This window comes from Diuraphis noxia, unplaced genomic scaffold (assembly GCF_037042655.1).
Source record: "Diuraphis noxia isolate RWA-SAM2 unplaced genomic scaffold, SU_Dnox_SAM2 contig0005, whole genome shotgun sequence".
Lineage (NCBI taxonomy): Eukaryota > Metazoa > Arthropoda > Insecta > Hemiptera > Aphididae > Diuraphis > Diuraphis noxia.
In genome coordinates, this window is record NW_028301715.1 from 9,384,877 (window position 1) to 9,405,385 (window position 20,509).

General features: G+C 30.2%; 2 protein-coding genes across 5 annotated transcripts in view; one reads left to right on the top strand and one right to left on the bottom strand.

The window, feature by feature from the left end:
- The window catches only part of LOC107169907 (uncharacterized), a 256,410-nt gene that overhangs the window by 170,737 nt on the left and 65,164 nt on the right, over nucleotides 1-20,509 (bottom strand). The window contains exons 1-2 of one of the 4 annotated variants that reach the window (XM_089228566.1): nucleotides 14,024-14,200; nucleotides 1,425-1,767 (exon numbers count right to left, since the gene is read on the bottom strand). The exons of 2 other annotated variants lie outside the window; for them this stretch is intronic. In XM_089228566.1, coding sequence (XP_089084692.1) covers nucleotides 1,425-1,646 — 222 coding nt within the window. In that variant the 5' untranslated portion in view covers nucleotides 1,647-1,767; nucleotides 14,024-14,200. Of the gene's footprint in view, nucleotides 1-1,424; nucleotides 1,960-14,023; nucleotides 14,201-20,509 lie in introns of those variants that run through there. One more of the 4 variants, XM_089228565.1, reaches the window with a different exon arrangement.
- The window catches only part of LOC107165019 (nucleolar complex protein 4 homolog B), a 567,342-nt gene that overhangs the window by 117,142 nt on the left and 429,691 nt on the right, over nucleotides 1-20,509 (top strand). The gene's annotated exons all lie outside the window — the stretch shown is intronic.

Sequence of the window (20,509 nt, forward strand, 5' to 3'; positions counted from 1 at the left end):
AAAACGCGCGAAAGAGCTAAGTTGTAAATGACGTTTCGTGACGGGAATTTTAAAACATTTTTGTTTTTTTGGAATACCATTTGTACAGGGTACTAGAAGTGAGACGATTTCTCACTAAATTGAGTTCATAATTTGTCCCGATACAAATTTATACGCAAAACTTTTTGAGCATCGATAGGTATAGTAGTGTTAGTAGTGCTTGAAGGTGATGGAAAATTTGTAAAAACGTACGACATGCCATTTTAAGGGAAAAATGTGTGTCCAACTGCTTAGTTATACATTTAACATAAGAAAATGGTTTATTGTTGAATAGACATATACTTCAATTGGGATTTTATATGAATCCAAATTGGATTATTGCTGTTCCATTCCATTTATGTGGATTGGATGAAGGGATTCATTGGGATTGTGTATACATTTTGATGTATTACACCTATTTTAATGTTATAATATGTTTTACACTTATATATACGTACTATACAATAAGTCAGTGTAACAATAATTATTTTGGTGGTATTGTTATTTTAACAAGTTTCAGACATGACGTGAAAACCAATTCCTAACGCGAATTGTAGAAAATCGTTAAAAACGGATTAATATTTGTCTTCGTGTGTACTGAAGTTCGAATTTCATACATTTTTGATTTAACATACGACCAAAACGAAACCAATTTAATTTCAAAACGAAAATCCATTGCACATCGACATCAATATTTTTTTAAATCCAGTTCCTTTCCTTCTTAATTGTGCCATAATTGTCCATTATAATGTTAAAATAATTAAAATGTTTTTGCTCATCAATATTTGCATTACAGTAATAAATTGTAAACCTGATTTTGTGGTGAGGAAAATTTTCATTCAACCATCTGATTATTTTCAGATTTAATCGTTTAAAAGCATAAATTTTTAGGAAATAAACTAAACAAAATAATTAATGTAGATAAGTATAATACTGAATACAAATATCATAATTATGTGAGATCATACTTGATTTCCATTTTATACTATTCGTATACACTCTACGACGCAGTATTTTCTTATTAATATATCATATAATAATAAAGAAGTAGTTTTATATTTTCACAATAAGACAAACTTACTCGTCAAGTCAACGTGCACACCAGAACACCGATGCGTGATCTAAGGGAATCAGTTTTTTTGTTGTTGAATCTTAAATTAGGTATATTTTAAACGTTAAAACGTGTAAAAGTTGAAACCAATCCTAGCCATCATGGATTATTAATTTATTATAGTCCTTACCTGCTTTTTTTTTTAAATTGAGATATTAAACAAATATTATAATATCTCGGTACCTGCTATAATATACCTATTTCTAAAAACAATCGAATGATATTTCATTCGCTAACTACGTTTGTACGAAAATTGTATATTTTAATTTAAATCGAAAAGAAAAAAACACGTAACCTTTTGATAGAGGTGCAACGACGTGGGATGCCAATTATTACTTTTCTTGGGTCTGTCGTCCGACTTGCTCTTGGCGATACCTCCGGCCGCGAGTCCAACGCCGTCCTCCACAGGACTGTTCCAGCCGAACAGGTTGCAGAACATGAGACCGGACAGCAGGCAGGCCACGCCCACCGCGCCGCCTGTTATCACCTTGGATTTGGCTGATAAAACGATAGCCATGTCGTCATCGGCGAACACGTTCAGTCCACATGACGACGGTCGCACGAGCGCATGTTATCCACCACCTTCGGTAAGGCTCGCAAACGACGCGACGACGACAACAACAATAATAATACGATCGCTTTGGAAATGTTAGAAAAAATATATATTTATATAGTGGTTACAAACGTCCTAGGTACTCGTCAAATCGCCGACGTTTTACATATTGCTTAAGATAAAATTTTTATTTTTTGTTTTTATCTCAATCGAACGACGATCACAATACACGAAACGGACGTGTGCACATCACAATCGACGAGGATTTCAATGCGCTCTAAACAATTTCAAAATAACAATATAATTATTATAATAATAATTTCAATACATACATAATACCAGTTAAATGGTTTTACGTATCAAAATCTCATTTCGCAAATGGATAAAAACCGGAAAGGCGCCAGGCGTTTATAAATAAGTCGGTCGCGACGTTTTAAACTTGCGGTGAACTGCAGCAGCATTTCGTCTGTCTATTTATTTTGATGAAATAGTCGAAAATCCCATAAGTGCGCGAGGCACATGTGATTTATGATATAAAATCTAGTCGCCGTCCCGCAGGAGATCCGTTGTGCAAAAATCCGTTCAACCCAAAAACGGGACTAATTTATATAGACATTAACCGCGTTTGTAGTGTATATTATCTCCCCTCGAGGTTTATCGTCACACTTTGAATTGACTATCAACGATACGTTTTCTATGAATACGAAAAAAAAAAGAAATGAAAATTTCACATGCGATAGTTTTTATTTTGTACACGTGGCAAATGAACATTCATCAAAGCGATTTAAAACAGTATGCACCAGTAAAATTATGTACATGGTTTCGAAAGTTTTGTTTATTTGTTATAATCGACAAAATTAGACATTAAAATCGTTGTAATATAACAATTTACTTTTTTCTACATAAATACGTATTATTTACTTGGAAAGTCCGTATATAGGTTAGGTAATATAGACAAATATTTCCAACATTCGTAGGTACTCTGTGAAAAATAAAAATAATAATTATAACCATAGGTGTTATAAATATTTTGGTTTGATAGTATGACAAACACAAATATGTGTGTAATCAAAAATCGAGTAAATTATTTTAATCGAAAACAAGAGTATAATAGGTGTACAGAGTGTCCCGTGAGTATATAGTGTGTAAACCCATTAGCCCTAGAGGGGGGGGGGGTCGCCGCCCGGACAAAACCTAATTTTTTGGCGTTTTTCCTATAAACTAAGAAAATTATTAAAAATCGTGAGGTTAATTAAAATAAAATGTTGAGAGGCCAACACTTTCAGGAAAATATACTCTATGAAATGGTTAGGTATCATAATTTTTTTCAATAATTAAAAAATAAAATACATGTAGCCCTTGTCTATGTGAGTCTAATAAAAAACCAGATTTATGACATATTTATATATATCGCAATGGGTAAATCTTCGAGGGTCACCTATATAGTTTTAAATATGAAAATGTATTTAAATAACTCAAGGTTAAAAACGTATGAGACATATTCCTAAGAAAAGAATTAGAAACTATTTCTTATTCATAATATTCTAAGAGAATCTGATTAAAAATGCATAGAATATTAATGTGTCGTTCTAAAAAAAACTGCATTCATCATCGCTGCACATCATTATGCTGATGTGGTACTTATTTATCTAGTTGTCTACACACACGTATTAAATAAATTCACACAGAGGCAGGTTATGTTTTTTTTAGATTTACTTGCGAAATTTATTAGTTAATCAATGTGGGATATCATATTATAGTGATATACCGCAAACAAAAGTTCAATATTAAAAGTATTTTTTTTTTATTTTGCTAATCTAATCATCAATGAATTTTCGAATCATTTTACCAACTACAGTGGAGTTGAATATCAAACATAATTATTCGAAGCAAAACTACTGACGTTATTATTATTCGATTCGAAAAAAAAAACAGTTAACACCGGAAAATATATTTTTAAACCATCGACTCTTTAATTCGATTGGGAACGTCACTGAATTAGTCGAAAAATTACCTAATTTGTATATGCATCTGCTGCATTTTATATTAAACAGATGGCAGGACGATATAGGTACGTTAACATATTATCGTGTGATGGCCTTTCACGAAAATGGCTCAAAGTTCATAAAACTAAACATAAATAATATCATAGGTAATAAAACCGTAACAACAATTTATTATTGCAATTACTTTCCAATTCATTAATCGGTTAAACGCGTCTAGTACAGATACGAAAAATAATTATAATTGCTTTTAAAATAAAAATTACACATTTTATTTAGGACGTATAATAGGTAGGTACCTATACTATCGTACATACAACTCAAAAACAATTTAAAACAATTATGGCCCGTGCGTGTGACGTTTATATCTATCGAGTTCGACGTCACATATCTGACCTTGTGTCATTGATCACTTTTTTTTCCCCTTAATCCAATAAAGGATTTGCGAAACAGCACATTTTACGCGTAACTCATATTAACTCTTACTTACATTATTTTAATTGTTCTTTTTACCCAATACAATGGCTTATCACAAAACGTTATTATACCTGTGTATAATATTGTTTAAAAAAAAGTCTAAATAAATAGTTTCACAACTTAAAAAAAAAATCAACATTAAAGTGTTATCATTGGACAGCTTCTTAACTCGCTTTAAATTTTTTTTTTTTTTTTATTACTTTAAAGCCTCAACAACTAAGGTTATTAGCTTACATATTTTAAAATATTACTTATATATACAGGTACAATTTACAATACATTTTACAATATTACAATAAAATTATTCTTGGTAGGTATGTGTAATTAAAGTAGGGGAATATCTAGGAAAACATTCGCTTTAAATTGTTTTGTATATACTCGTGTTATCTGTCTCTTAACTTGTATACTTATTTTGTCATCCGATATTGTATGGCATTCCGAGTTTTCAAATATCCCAATTTGGTGCTAGTTTTAATTGCTCGTCGTTACTTTTCTGTAATGAAACTATTTTTCATAAACGCTGATATTACCTGCTACATACGTTGAAACTTTCAATATTAATTTCACTTTAAAATTTCAATTTAAAACGTTAAACTTTGAAAATTAGGCAACTAAAACTATCCTATCCAGACTTAAGTATTGGTTTCGAAACATTAGATAAAAACATCTACGGGCCAACAAGTTTAACTCGTTATTACTTATTTTAGAACCTATTGGTCTTCGAATGAGTCAAACTTCCGTATGCAAGCCAATCTAGTACAGAAATATGTACGAATCATTGTTAGTGTACATCGACCGTGTAATAATAATACATTAAATTATTTCATGTTTTGAACAATGCAGCAAAATGATTTTATCCCCTTAGAAATGATTTTTTGATATGCTGTATGACAATGCTAATTTTTTTTTAGTTTGCGGTAATAAATAACGAAACACAAAAACAAAATGCTTATAAAGCGGAATTTATTTTTTTGTTATTATCATACTTATTCGTTATAGCTGATACACGTCACGGAATGTGATTCCGTGACAAGGGCCACAGAATAAAAGTTTTTAATTATTATTATTATTGGATCTTTTTTCATTTTGTTTGTGAGGACAATTTTTGCAGAAAAAAAATAATTCCTAATTGTTCATGTGACACATCATACGAAGTTATATGACGTTAAAACCATATTAGGTATACATAAAATCCCAACAGATTTTAAATAATTTGAAATTTCATTGGGCAAACAGGATATAAGCGTTCAATTTTGTTATATCACGCTGTGATTGTTGTAGTTGTATAAATATATGCAAGATTATCAATAAACGAACATGAAGGACGCTTGTCATCTTTTGATAACCAAATTTCACCGTCTGGCATAATAATTAAAATCTGAGGAATCTGAGAAACTCGAGACTAGACCACTGAATGGTTCAGTTGAAAATTATTTGGATTTATTATTAAAACTTATCATGGTTATGACTAATATTGCAGAACTTCTATCGTATCACCATGGTATTGCTTACCTAGGTTAACTCTATTGGTAATTAAAAATATTATTCAGATTTAAATCGTGATTTTTTCTATCACAAATATGGAATTAAAATTAATTATAATATGCTTGTGTGTGTGTAACAATATTAATTGTTTATTCTGTATGTTACATTTCCACTCTGATTACAATTAAAGTTTAAACAAACATTATTTAGGTTGCATAAATTAATTTTTTCACGTTAAAATAAATTTCAACTAGTACACAATAATTTGAAATACATTTGTTTAAACAACAATATTGCGTTAGCGAATTCTACGTATCATACGTTTGGATATTTTTCAATTTGGTATCTCACGAAAGATTTGATGTTGAAAATCGTTAGTTAAACTTTAACCTAACCTAACCTGTTGAAAAATCGTATCGAAAATCGTTCTAATCGATTTATGACTACTAAAAACGTATAACGCGAAGTGTGCGCATAATGAAATCTCCATTAAGCATACGCGAATACTGAGATTTAGCGTTTATAGTTTTGTGAGAAAACGAGTTGGAACGTCGACTGTATACGATTTCAGAACTGCGCAATCTTATCTATTCAGATGGAAAATAATATTTTGATTCTCATATTATATATAATGGAAGTATGCAATAAAGAGAAAAATCACTTATCACACGGAGTGGAAAAATATTGGAGTTATATAATAATATCTGCCATTGAGTGAGCTGCATTTTCGCCAGAAGTGTTTTAGTGCCGAGTGCTTCAAAACACGAATATCTGACCAGATTACAAAAAATGTAAAAATAAATGAATAAATAAATGACGAAAAAAAAAATCGCATAAAATGTCTCAAGGGTTATGAGCACTGCTGCAGCTGCAGAGGTCAGAGTCGATTAAATAAGAACGGCGGCGGCGGCCTTTGGCAAATAAAGCGGACCGTGATGTTTGGCGTGTCCTTATCCTTTATTTCTACTGCAGCAGCGCAAAGAAAATATAATAAAAGCGGATAAATATTTAAATAGATTAAACGTCAAGCGAAATGTTTTTCGTCTCTCGATATTACAACGGTCGTTTGTGTAATATAGGTATCTACTCGTACTGGCATTAATAATGAAAAATTAATAAACCTCAACGGTCTGTTTTTCGCGCTTTGGCCATCAACAGTGTCGGTGGTCGACGGCGGAAGTGCCCACACCACCGGAAACCTCCCTTTACTCGATCCTGTGAACTAATAATAGTCTCTATCTCAATACGTTTTTACAATTAAAACGGCCACGGAAATAACGCGTCAGGTTTTCGTGTCGTTTCCTGATAATATTACAACAATATTTTTTAAATATTATTATAATAGTGGGCGTGTACCTCGCGTAAACCTATGTCACGCGGGACCAGCCCAAAACCGTAGTCGTTTACCAGACGGATCGGTGACCTAATATCTAACCATTTTTAGAGTGAATTAATATAATAGGCCGTTCAAAGGCATGATCCAACACGTCTAACGATCACCGAAAAATCTGAGTTACTAAAATTTTTAGGCGAGGAGGGAATATGAACAATAAAATAATTTCGACTTTGATATTATGTACTAGTCTGAGCTTAATTAGGTAAATACTACACATAAGACAATGGATATTTTCTTTTATCACGTGAACTCGTGCCAAAAATTATCCTTATCAAATTTACTTATTTTATGATTTAAAATATATGTAAAAAAAATTTCAAAAATAAATATGTACTACGAATAGTCTATTATGGTACAATTAATATTGTAATCCAAATACAGTTTCAAGCCGTTTGTAACGGATTTCCTATTTTTCTTCGCCTATGACCGGTCATCTGGAAAGTGGGCGTTCGTTAAGCCACAGGTCCGGATTTAAAAATTCATTATTGTTGTTGATTCTGTCGTTTTATAAAGAAACAAGCATGGCATGTGTGGGCTCGGGGGCTGTGTGCTCGGTTGCCTTTCGTGTGTACGAATGCACGGAACCCACGAAACTGTTAGTTAACGAAATCTAATGAATAATTACGTTTTACCGACACGCTCGGTTTCCAAAGGTAATATAATATAATATTACAGTCGAAATTCGAAGAAATAAAAACAATTTGTTTGTGGTGTTGCTCGATTAGTAAGTTGTTAACCACATAATACTAATAGGAAAAAAAAATACTTATTAAAAATCGTACAACTCGGTAGTTATCCGTAATTATAAATAGGTACTATGCTAATAGCAATATAATATCGCATAATATAATATTTCGAACTTTAATCGTGATCATCACGCGAGCATTCGCGTGTTTGCAGCGGCACGCGTCGTTTGAAAAATGTTGTTGTTTTTTTTTTTTAAATTTTTATACAACAAATAATAATGTTGTTATCGGTGTAAAAATATATTTCAAGATAGTTGAGCACGACATTACATATACTTAATAATTTAAAAGAAAGTCCCCCACGCTTGTTCAGTACGATATCTGAGGTTTTAAGCTGATAAATCGAATTACACGTCATATTATGATGTTTGTTGTATAGGTACATACCTATATATGGGGCATTATTAGATAAAGCGGACAACCGACCAAACTTGAGCAATTATAGGAATTACATACCGTGGAGCCATCTGTTCACTTTTTTTATCGGCGAAATATTAAAAATGCTTTTTTCCGTATCCGATTCACCGCATTCGGTCGGAATAGGATGTGAGTGCGCATTGCATTATTAAAACGGTTCGCGTTTAACCACTCAAAATTCACGCAAAACGCAACGCGTGTCAAACGTTCGAACGACCGCGCAGAAAACAAATGCGGTGTTTTCATGTTTCGTTGGGAGTAATAATTTTTCAAGAGCCCGTCGGGTTTCCCGGTAAATACCGTTTTTGTACCCAGACACTACTCGGTAACCAATATCACGTAAACTCCACTCGAGAGAAAAAATTGTTTTTCCACCGAACACTAACCGCTGTTATTGCCGTCATCTACCCCACCGCCACCGAGAGTGCAGCCGTTCTTCATTTCCACAAACATGACGTAATCAAGTATGCAAATAGTATAACTAAGCTGGGGCTCAACGTTGTTCCAAGAACATCGGTCGCCACCACTTAACGTTTAATATCCCGCTACCGTTGGATTTAATAATTACAGACGAGTATAACATCGAAGAATCATATAGGTACTTTGATGTGATATTGATATTGATCAACTAAATCTATACAATTTATATTTATCAGACGCATAGGCGTTTGGGACTCCCATAAGATGGGGATTATTGGGCCCGGAGTTCAAGGGCTCGGCAATTGGAGGGACCCGTTTACAATGAACTTGGAATCTTCGACGTTCAGAGATTTCCATTATTAGAACACTTATTTTATATTAAACCATATTATTATTTATAGGATCCACAAGAGCATTTGGTATAGGAGTCCAAAATTTAATTTGCGGTGCTCGTAAGTCGCGTGTTAAGTACGGGGAAACGTTTAAAAAAAAGAGTTCAATAAGAACACTCTCAAATGAACTACCTATAGGAAATAAAAAAATAAAATAATAATATAACTGTTGTAATAATTATTGATTGATTGATTATATGTACGCTGTGTTGGGCTCAGTACTATAGTACGCATCATGATTCAATAATATACTTATAGCTATTGACTATAATTTATAATGATAAGTTGCGATATCTTGGAAATTAAAAAGTGTATTATGTGTTAAGTTAAATGAAAATCAACTAGACTATAGTAATTATATGGCTGGTAGTTTTAACATTAAGAATTTCTTAACCAACGTAATTTTTCAATATCTATATTTGGAAATAATAAATGGTATCGAAACGTGTACAAAAATTATATAATCAAATCGATAATCTAAAAAATCACAACAAAATAAAATAATTTGGACACCAGAACATTGCAAAATTCATGGAAATGAATCAGCCGATCATCACGCAAAAGAAGCCATAGTATCCGAAACTCCCAAACAAAAAAGTAACACAAAAAATATATAAAAATAATCACTCAAAATGTATGGCAAAATCACTGGTCACACCAAAACAACAAATTACGCGAAATAAAACATAACATATAAATCCCTGGCCGCAATACAAAACTTCAAGAAAACCCGAAATAATAATAAACCGACTCAGAATCGGCCACACCCACCTCACACATGGACACCTCATGAAGAACCATACCACCGTCAGAATGCACCATCACATCCGGAGTAACCCTCTCAGTTAAACACTTGATGACAGAATGCCGTTCAAATGAAGAATAAAGAGAAAAACTAAATATATACCAACGAACTTATACGAATAATAGTCGGACCCGACTGTCAACCTGAAAAAATCATGTCATTCCTCAGGACAACTGAAATAGACAAATACATTTAAGTAAGACAAATATAGTCAACAGCCATAAGCCTCAAAGTTCCCTTATTATTGTAATTAAATTGTCACCTAAAACATGTAATAGTATATAATGTAAATTTAACTTAAATTATTTAAGTATAAATCTAATAGCCCATGTCGCCGAAGCAACAAAGATCAATAAAAAAAAAAAAAAAATTATATAATATTCGTTCCTATAATAATATCATTACCTATGTATTGCTATTCTTAAGAATTTTTCAGAGACTATTTTTGTGCCTGCTTGAAAATGTTTTCTGAAGTAGAAACACATCGATTTAAGATAAAAATGCTCTTTTGCTCCATTCGAAATCATAGATAAACTTACGGAAATCCATCGGATCACGTAATAATATCATTATATATTGAACGTATTCCAATATATATATATATATACTCGTATACAATGGTAAAATGTCAAGCAACCGTCATACTAAAACGTAATTGGGATTATGTGACTGTAAATATTTTTCTTATTAATATTTAGTATTATTTAGTAATATATTTTTATAAAAACTATGTTGCTTTACTGAACATGATTGACAATTCTATCGAAAATTGAAATAAAAGTGAACTGAGTACGTCTCAAAACTAACGCATACATTTATTTGTTTGTATGTTTTTCACAAAATGTTGTTTATAACATCTTTAAGTTAACATTTTTTTTCCATTGTATCAGCAATACACAATATCAATAATTTCGCTATACAAGTCAATATCATTGTTTTAGAATTTTCAGAGTCAACGACAACAATCAAAAACTAAATTAATTATTAGCACGACAGAAAAATTTCGAAATAACAAACTAACCTGATTGACTGTCTCACGGTTGTGTTACGAATAATACTCGAAATATAACACGATTATCCGACATAGTGACCTCCATATTCGTGAACATATGTTAGACCTTATGTGGAGGCAGTCTCTATACACTGATGTGTGTGAGTGAATTTTTTGATATCCGTTAAATCTTTTCGGGTACCTACCTACCACCTAGTATAAAAGCTCGAAAGTTTCATGCTTTGCGCATCAAAAGATGTGAAACCGAAACACACATGACAAGCACTTTTGTAAAGAGCTTTTGAAAGTTATCTATATTTCACTTAGTAAATATTTCGAATAACTCCAAAACAAGTAATGAATATAAAGTGTAAATAAGTTTTTGTACAGAATGATTGTTAAATGCATACCAACTCTGATCTTTTCCTTAAACAATGAATTTATTCTGATTTTTGGAATTTTTAAACAATTATTTTTAAAAATGTTTAATGTTGATAGATTTTTAGTAATGGATAAAAAGTAAAAAAATTTAATCAATGTAACCTCCATTTCTTATAAGCCAAGTACCATGTACCTTTTATCTTTAGAACATAAAGTTAAATAACTCAAAAACTACTATAGTTTGAATTTTTATTCTGATATGTCAATTTTTTCTAAATAATGATTATTCACTGAATTTATAATTGAAAATATAAATCTGAAAATTTTGAGTAATGGCTTTTTAATATATTTTTAAGTTTCAAAATTCAGATTTTAAATACTTATCAGAAGGAAAAAGAATGAGCATAGGTACTTAGTGAATCACTCTGTAAATTAAACGCAAAGAAAACAAAACGTTATGCTCTTATTTAGGAACTATAATGTTATTAAATATTATTACTGCTTTATTATGAAAAACATCATTAGAGATATTATTGAACAAAATGTTTGACCATGGTTGGATGCACTGAGCTATGTTCGAAATCATTTTCTAAATGTAATGACCCATCATACTTCAGAACATACACAGACCCAACTTCTTGTTGTTAAAATTAATATAATATATTTTCCAAACAAAATATTAGAAATCATATTATGTTATCTCTTTTATAACTATTATTGACTATTTTTATTTGTATTGAACATCGCATTTATACTAACTAAAATACTGAAAGAAAACCATTTATATTTATTTCTATAATCAACACAAAATGTAAAGGTAGGTATCTAAACAATTTATTTATCAAAGATTTCAACGATCTTCTTTTTTGAATTTTATTGCTACCTCTGATGAAATTATGGTAAATTATGCAATTTAACTATCCCAGAAAAAAACATTTGCATTAAATTTCCAGTTGGATATTCCATAATATGTATTTTATAGAACATTTTTATTACCTACCTTATAGTGTTTAAAAAAAACACATCAATACAAAATCAATAATATTCTTTCTATATTTTAAATCTTATATAATAAATACAATTCTAGTGGGGAAAAAAATAAATAAAATGCATGAGATGAAAAAAAAGAAGTTTTAATAATTATTATTATTATTATTACTTATTGTTATTGTTACTATTATTTTTATTATTATTTTACTCTCAGCTAAATACTGTAATATTATTCATGGTTTTACAATGATTGAGAAATAATTCACGAATCTGGAGAAGATTTTTCTTTGTATTAAATATTGATTTATACTTACATCAACACTTTGTGTTTTGTACATAATATTGTATTTAGTAGAGAATTTTAAATTTTAATAATAATTATCATTTGTGGTTTTCTATATTTTTATAGAATAAGAACTTAGGAGCAATATTAGATTGGCCTTTTTTTTAAATTATTTATTTTAAATCAAGATATGGAGTTTCCATAAAATCCATTTTATTGTAATAACCTGTGTTTAATCATTAATACAATTATCAATATTTAATAACTAAATCCAACAAAACAGTGAAAAACATTGTATTATAGTAAAATTTCAGTATTTGATTATATATGATTATAAAACGTGTTTTATTTTCGATTTTATCTTAAAACGTTAAACAAAAATTTAAATAATCATTTCATATAAGTGATACAATTAGTTTAGGATTGGTTATTATTTTTTTTGTTATCGATTCAAGTTTAAAATATAAATTAAACATTTTTTCTACTCTTATCACAACTAATAAATAACAAAAATTAATCGTGTTCATGCAAAGCAAATTTAAACCGCTAAGATGGTAGTAATAATACAATATTGTACATAACCTAAAATCACCGAATGTGCTTAAACATAAATTATTTATGTGTATCAAACTAATATTTATTAATCACATGTGACACGATTAAAAATATTGCTGAGATTGATTTTTGCGTGTTTTTATTTTTATTAAAGGTTATTAATCAAGTGATTCAAAATCGTACACATATTTACTCTATATTTTTAACTGTTTAAACGAACGTAAATATTTTTATTGTTCATATTTCTAATACGTATTGTTAAACTGTTAGTAGGAAGTAAACTCTATAGTTTAGAATTTAATGTTTTTATTTTTCATATTTTAAATATATTTATATATAAATATGAGATTTCGTTATAAGCCAGTGAATTATCGTCAAAATATGGTTTTCACTAAATATTTTGACTTTATTCGAATCATATAATGGGGTTGATAAAACACAATGTTAATAATTCAAATTTAACTGCGTGACGCAAAGGATTATAGAGTCATCAAAATAACAATTCATATTTATGTGTTTATAGAACAAAAATACATTTACTATATTATGAATGTATATCATCGCAGAAAAGTCACATTTTCAAAATCAAACGCGCGAACCTTTGAACGCATCACTCGAAATGCTCTTTTTTCTTTATTCCTATTCCAACAAAAAAGAAAATCATTACCTGAGCAAAATGGATTGTCCACTAGATTTTTCACAAGGGGACACCTTTCACTCGACACGTTTTTAACACCGGCGAGGTGTACCTAAGCCACTACCATCACCGCAAGTTTAAAAAGATTTCGCGAGGTACCGAGGACGTTGGATGTGAAACTATTTTCCCCTAACCCGCAAACGACAATCGCGTATCATAAATAATATTTTACTGCGTTTATCTCTATTATGGTATTGTCTTGTTCGACACAAAAACAACACAATACTATAATAATCATGACAAAAACGCATTGTCCCGATCATAATATGATGTTTACATACTATACAATATTATTATACGTACGTTAGAAAAATCGAGACAATAATATATTATTACAATATATTTAATTTTAATTTTTTTCTAATTCCGCGTCGTCAAGTCTACCACGATGTGATTTTCGATGTTACGATACAGTACGAGAGATATCATTCGAACAAACGGTATTTCCGCTTTAGTGGGCATCCGCTGACACGACCGACGACGGCGACTATAATACTGCAGCGTGGTCGGTGCTAACGTTTCGCGAATGCCGCCAAATCGCCGGCGCCGGCGCCAGTTCCGCAACGCACAACCCTATTCCGTGTACATATCCTCCCCTCGACCCGACCTACTCTTTGGTGCTCACCTACCCTTCAATCATCCCTGCCTCTTTTTCTCTCGCCATCTCGTTCTTCTCCGGTGTTTTTTTTTTTTGTCTGGGCCAAATTTCATGGCGAAAATTACACGGCCGTTTTGACATTTGGACGGTCGCTGTAAAAAGATCGCCGCGCGAGAGAGAGAGAGAGAGAACTAACAAATATTGCAACGGATTCCGCCGCCGTCTCGTGCGTGTATTATTAAGCGTCACTCTATTACAATGTACTGTAGTTCGCAACAGGTGAAATGGAGGTCGTTTTCTTCAAACCGCGTGATAATTGTTCGAAAGTTAATCTCAAAACCGTAGAACCGCATACTATATTAACACGCCACTGGAGCCGCGTTGTTATATTATTCGGCACGTCAAACAGTGACAAACACCACCGGACAAAAAAAATGTGTTTTGTTCCCACATACCTAATATTACTGCCATCAACGGGTTGATAACGATGATGTTAAAAAAAAATAATACGAAACCGCTCTGTTATACGCTGCACACCATAGTAGGTATCGAGTTTACCTATAACTCGTCGTTTTCTCAGTCACTGCCGCAACGTACGACGAGTGAAATTTGAATAAAATAATAAATCATTGCGTAAACGAAAAACAATTCTGAGCGAAACGTTCTGTCGGCCTATAAAGGAAATATTTTGACAAGAGAATCGTTTATTTAAGCGTGAAAAGCCGATTTTGTCAACATTTAAACTTTAAACGCTCATCACATTTTTTTTTTTTTGTGTGTGTGTGTAATTAATAATTATAGTGAAAATTTTTTTTCCAGTTTTATAACGGCTTATCATGAACCAAAGTATCAAATAATCATTTCGATAATTATGTTACAATATTTACACTAATTTTACTTCGAAAGAGTATTCTGAGTCATTCTGAAGAGTACAGATAACTTTCAATATCGTTTTTAAAAATTGACAAATAGAAACAAAAATCCAGCAACTAAAAACCTCTATCGGCGAGTAGACGATCAGAACATTTTTTTTACCAAAAAAAAAAATTTCGGACACAAAAAATAAGAATAAAATAAAAACATGCATCGTTGTTAAATCAATAAGTTTATCACACAGCTTATTGGCTTTAAATTCATAAAAAAAAAAAAAAAAAAAACCAAAGCGCACAATATTATACTCGAATTATAATAATTGTTTTGCTAATCCACCGCAATCAGTGGCAGTGTAATATTATTCCAGTCTGTGCATGTATAATATATCGAATGAGATATATTTTTTTTTTTGGTTTTTGAATACAACACGATCGTGACAACATATGCACTCCGGCTTGAAAAAGTTAACGTCCCAGAGTTTTTCGATTCCTCCAGAAATTTCCATAACCGTTAATGCAATATTATAGTATTTTTGTTTCGGGGATAACAGCTTGATAAAAAGATTAAAAACGTGACATTTTACAATCTTGCCTTTGAACAAATTCACATAACTATAGTACATTTACCTAACGGTATTAATTATTATTTTGAGATCGACTCAAAAGTATATTATTGCGTTGACAATGAGATGTCGGAGAACGTATTTGGTTTTTATTAACAGTTTTAAGTTTTTTTTTATCACCGATCAAGGAATCGGGTAGAACGTAGTAGAAAAAGCATCTCAAAATATTTATAGTATACATATCAAAAAATTTGACATAATATGAAATGTTCAAAAAAATAAATTTTGTAAACGTGTATTTTATTTTGTCAAATCCTGCCGAAAAACTGTAATATTCCCTGCAAAATAGTTCCGATTTGAATGTTGAAATGTTTTGTATTGATTATTATTATCTGTTAATTCGTACAGTAAACAAATATAAACCATTCATTTCCAGCGGTCACGATGGACTCATAAGAATTTATTTTAAATTATTCGTTTATTGTTCTCGTATTATACGAAGTATAATAATATTATGAATAACATTTTTTTTTTCTTTTATTGCAGACAATACGTACTAATAATATTATAGGTACCTACACCATTTATAAGCTGTATTATTCTAATAAAATGTTTATATTATTTATTTATCAAAGTACTATGTATTATTATTAATTATATATTAAATTGAATTCCTGAGAAAAATCATTAAATTAGAAATCAAAAATGAATTATGATAAAATGCAAATTCAGATTAATAACAAATCGATATGGAAATAAAAAAATACCACGTTTTACTGGAATTAAGTTTATAAAATTATTATGTAAAATAATTTATTAGCTTTTCTAATAAATCATCCTTTCAAAACCATCAATCTGAAATTAAATTTTACAATTATTAAACAGGAAGATACACCTAATATTATTTGTTGTTCAAATACACATAATGTATGGAGACGGAAGGAAATATCTTATACTTAAAAAAAATTATAATAATACAATTATTGAAATATTAACAAAAGGAATTATCGCGGGAAGTTTACACATACATTGTAGATTTACAAATTGACAAAGACATAATTCGGCTTGATATATATTTGGAGAAATTATAACTTTTCATGTCGTTTTGCTAATTACAATTAATAATAATGAATACGATAAGTGACTATGGTCTTCGTTTTTATGCTCTATTACTTAAAAATGTATCAAACTTGTTTATGAGTTTTCACGTTCTAGCACAAATTGCCATTGGTAGTCTTAAACGTTTAAAGTTTCAATGTTTTTATAGTTTAAGTGTTTTCAAAACTTTTTCATAACTCGACTGTATTTTTTATCACATCATTCTCCTTGTCAACCACGAGAATAAATAATATATTTTTTACACACTTCGATAAGTTCATTGTTAACAAAATCTTGTGTGATGAATTGATGAAATATAATATTGACAATATTATAAAATTAAAATAACCTCGAGAACACAATACTATAGCTATCACGAAATCATATATTATTATACCGTCGATATTTTATTTTTATCGATAAATAATAATAATAATATGCAACACGACGTCACACTGCGTCTCGTCAATTTATTAATGATTATTTCCTATTTCATCAAACCGAAATAATTACGACGATATTTATTGGAATACACGCGATACTATTATCATGTGCTTTATAGTTGTATGCATCAATTGTTGCGAACGTTTGTCAAGTATTTTACTTTTGTCGACTCTTGCCATGGACGAAACGTTTTGAATAGACTCTCAGACATGTCTTAAGTATCTCTATAAGTTCGTGACAGGTGTTCGCTGTGTACAGAGACTGCACAGTCACGAGACGACGGCGGCTACAATGGCTTGGCTGCTATAAACGTCAGAAAAACAGGTGTAACGTTTCCGTGAAAGAGTATTCCGAAGTTCTACAACTTCCAGTGGAATATGACGTATTATTAATTCAACCAAAACTCTCGCTAAAAAGATTCCCGGCATTTACGTTCGCCCGTCTGATGTCAGTGATGTCGTCAATCTCACGCTACAAAGGTGCCGCCTTGTTCTTAAGATTTCCGAACAGTTCTGAGAAAGATTTTCTCATTAAAATTGCATTAATTTGTCCATCTTTCTCACTCTCGCACTCTCATTATATCGATTTCTGTATACGTTTTAGTTTTAATTTTTTTTTTTTTTTTCGTAATTGATCGAAAAATTAATCCAATTGAGTTTGTAAAATGCTGATATATTAATAGGCACACCGCAAAAACTAAAAATAAATACGTTTACACCATTGTCGATCTGTGTACACAAATATTTTTACAGGTTATTTTAGGTATCTAAACACAAGTTAAGAACACCATATATAGGTACCCCGTTGTGTCTGTCCGTCTGTCCGTCTGTTAGTTAACACTTTACCGGTACCAATTCAACATTGTTGATATTGAGTTATTTATTAATAGATTGTTTGTATTGAGGTCTTGAAACGGTTATATTGAAAATAAATTTACACTAGCCACCGTAAAAAAAAATATATATAATTATTAACATTTAAGTATTCAATATAAGTTCATTCTAGCCTATATATTAAAAACCCAAAATATTATAAAGGTTATAAACATTTTAACGAAATAAAATATCACGAGAGATAATAAAGTGGTTCGGTAACAGTAAACTACGTCTATGATGAAAATTCTTTGTAATATTTTTACATGCATTATTATAGTTTTTTTTTTTTTTTTTTTTTTGTATTGTATTAAAATACGTTTAGAAACCAGTAATTTAGTGCGCTCAAAATTGAGATTTCTTAATCTGTTATATTTCATACCTCTAGTTATATTGAAATAACAATTTTAAATTTTTATTCCATATCCTAAAATATACATTATTATGATATAGGAATATAATATAAAACTATTCAATTTGGTAAATTTTAGTTTTGAATGTGACTTATCGCAAAAGAATAGATATCAAATATCTAAATTAAGTTGATCATATTTTTCGTTTCTAAATAGTACTTTTATGTTATTCGTAAGATCATTAAATAATATACCATGTATATCGGAAGAAATAATTATATTCTTCCTTTTATAATCTGATATACTCCCGGAATTATTTAATCAACGAACTCTCCAAGTTATGGCCACATAAAAGTTTCTTTTAGTTTTAAAAAATACTTAACTATAAAAAATATAAATAAATCATGTTTCGCATGAATTTATTTCAACGTTTATGCTAATTTTCATTACACTAGACTCTTGTGAAAAGATAATACAATTATGTTTTTTTTTGTATCTAGTTCATTATACTTATTGTTTTTCTACTTACCTTTACAGTGCACGTTCAAAGAAATATTATATGATTATTATTGAAGAATATTATGTTTTCTAGTTCACTTCAAAATCCATCCCACATTGTTTTATGTACCCTTTAAATACGTTTATTTGAAACAAATTATGTTCTACAAAATTATTCAAAAAAGCTCGTGTTTATCCAACAAAGGGAATGACCGGTATTGGTGATAAAATAAAGGCGGTCTTTATGGGTTTTTTACCGTCGTAAATAACTAATAGTTTATGAATACTAATGTAAATCATGACATTGAAAGTTGTTATAATATGTAAATAATACATAGGTTTTTGATTTAGAACAGCAACTTATACATATTTACGATTTCGATGGTTTTATTGGAACTCGTTGAAATGTTAAACGCATGTGCACACGATATTGTTATCATATCATAATTGTTTCGTCAACATATCATATACGATTGTTTCGCGCACTACCTATTTATCTGACCATGATGTTATCGTGTTCCTATCAAACATTAAAATGTTTGCAAACGGTCTTGAAGAAAAAACGCTAACGTGGTAAATGGTAGGTGTAATATTATAACCGTCACATTATATTTCAAACACATCACATTTTCCGCGGTGCATATTATTATATAGGTAATCAATGTTATGTTTGATTCCTGATCAAAATTTAATTTATTGTCATGAAACACAACACATGTAAAATATTATGGCACGTGGCCGTCAACACATTTTATATCTCATCGTGAATTGTATATTATGTTAAGTAAATAAATACTTGTAAGTACACTTATTACAGCCCGGGAGCGTATCGAATTTCGTTCGTATAATATAACTCCGGGTATTTTTTGAAATGTGTTCGGTGATAATAACGGTCGTGAAATGTTAAACCCGGGATCATCGTTATTTATTTCTATATATATTACTTGAGTTTTTCACTTTTAATCCCGAATATTATGTTATAATCGGCGGAATCGAAGCTAAACAGAATGATAAATTAAAATGTAATTCGATAAATTATTATGTGTTTTGTAGTAGGTGAAAACTTAAGTTTTTGTTTTTATAGCATTTAGATAAATAATGGAATCGTGTACATTACTAAAAACATTTAAATATACCTATATAATATAGTATGTTTAGGTAAACTAAAAAACTTCATGATTGGAAAATTTTAATTAACATATTCAACATCAAAAAAGTTAATATAATAATAAATTACTGTCGTAATAATATGTATTTATCACAATAATCTAAAAACAACTTTTCATTGCCATTTTCCATCGATATTTTGAGGTTTAAAGTGCTATTTTCTAATCATAACGTACGTATAATCGACGTATAACGAATTAAATTTCTTGCCGTATGTAGTGTTATATATTTTAGTTGTCTGAATGTATTTAACATTTACAAAAATCTTTTTTATACACAATGATATAAAGGTAAAAATGCTAATATGCGATTTTTTATAAAAGA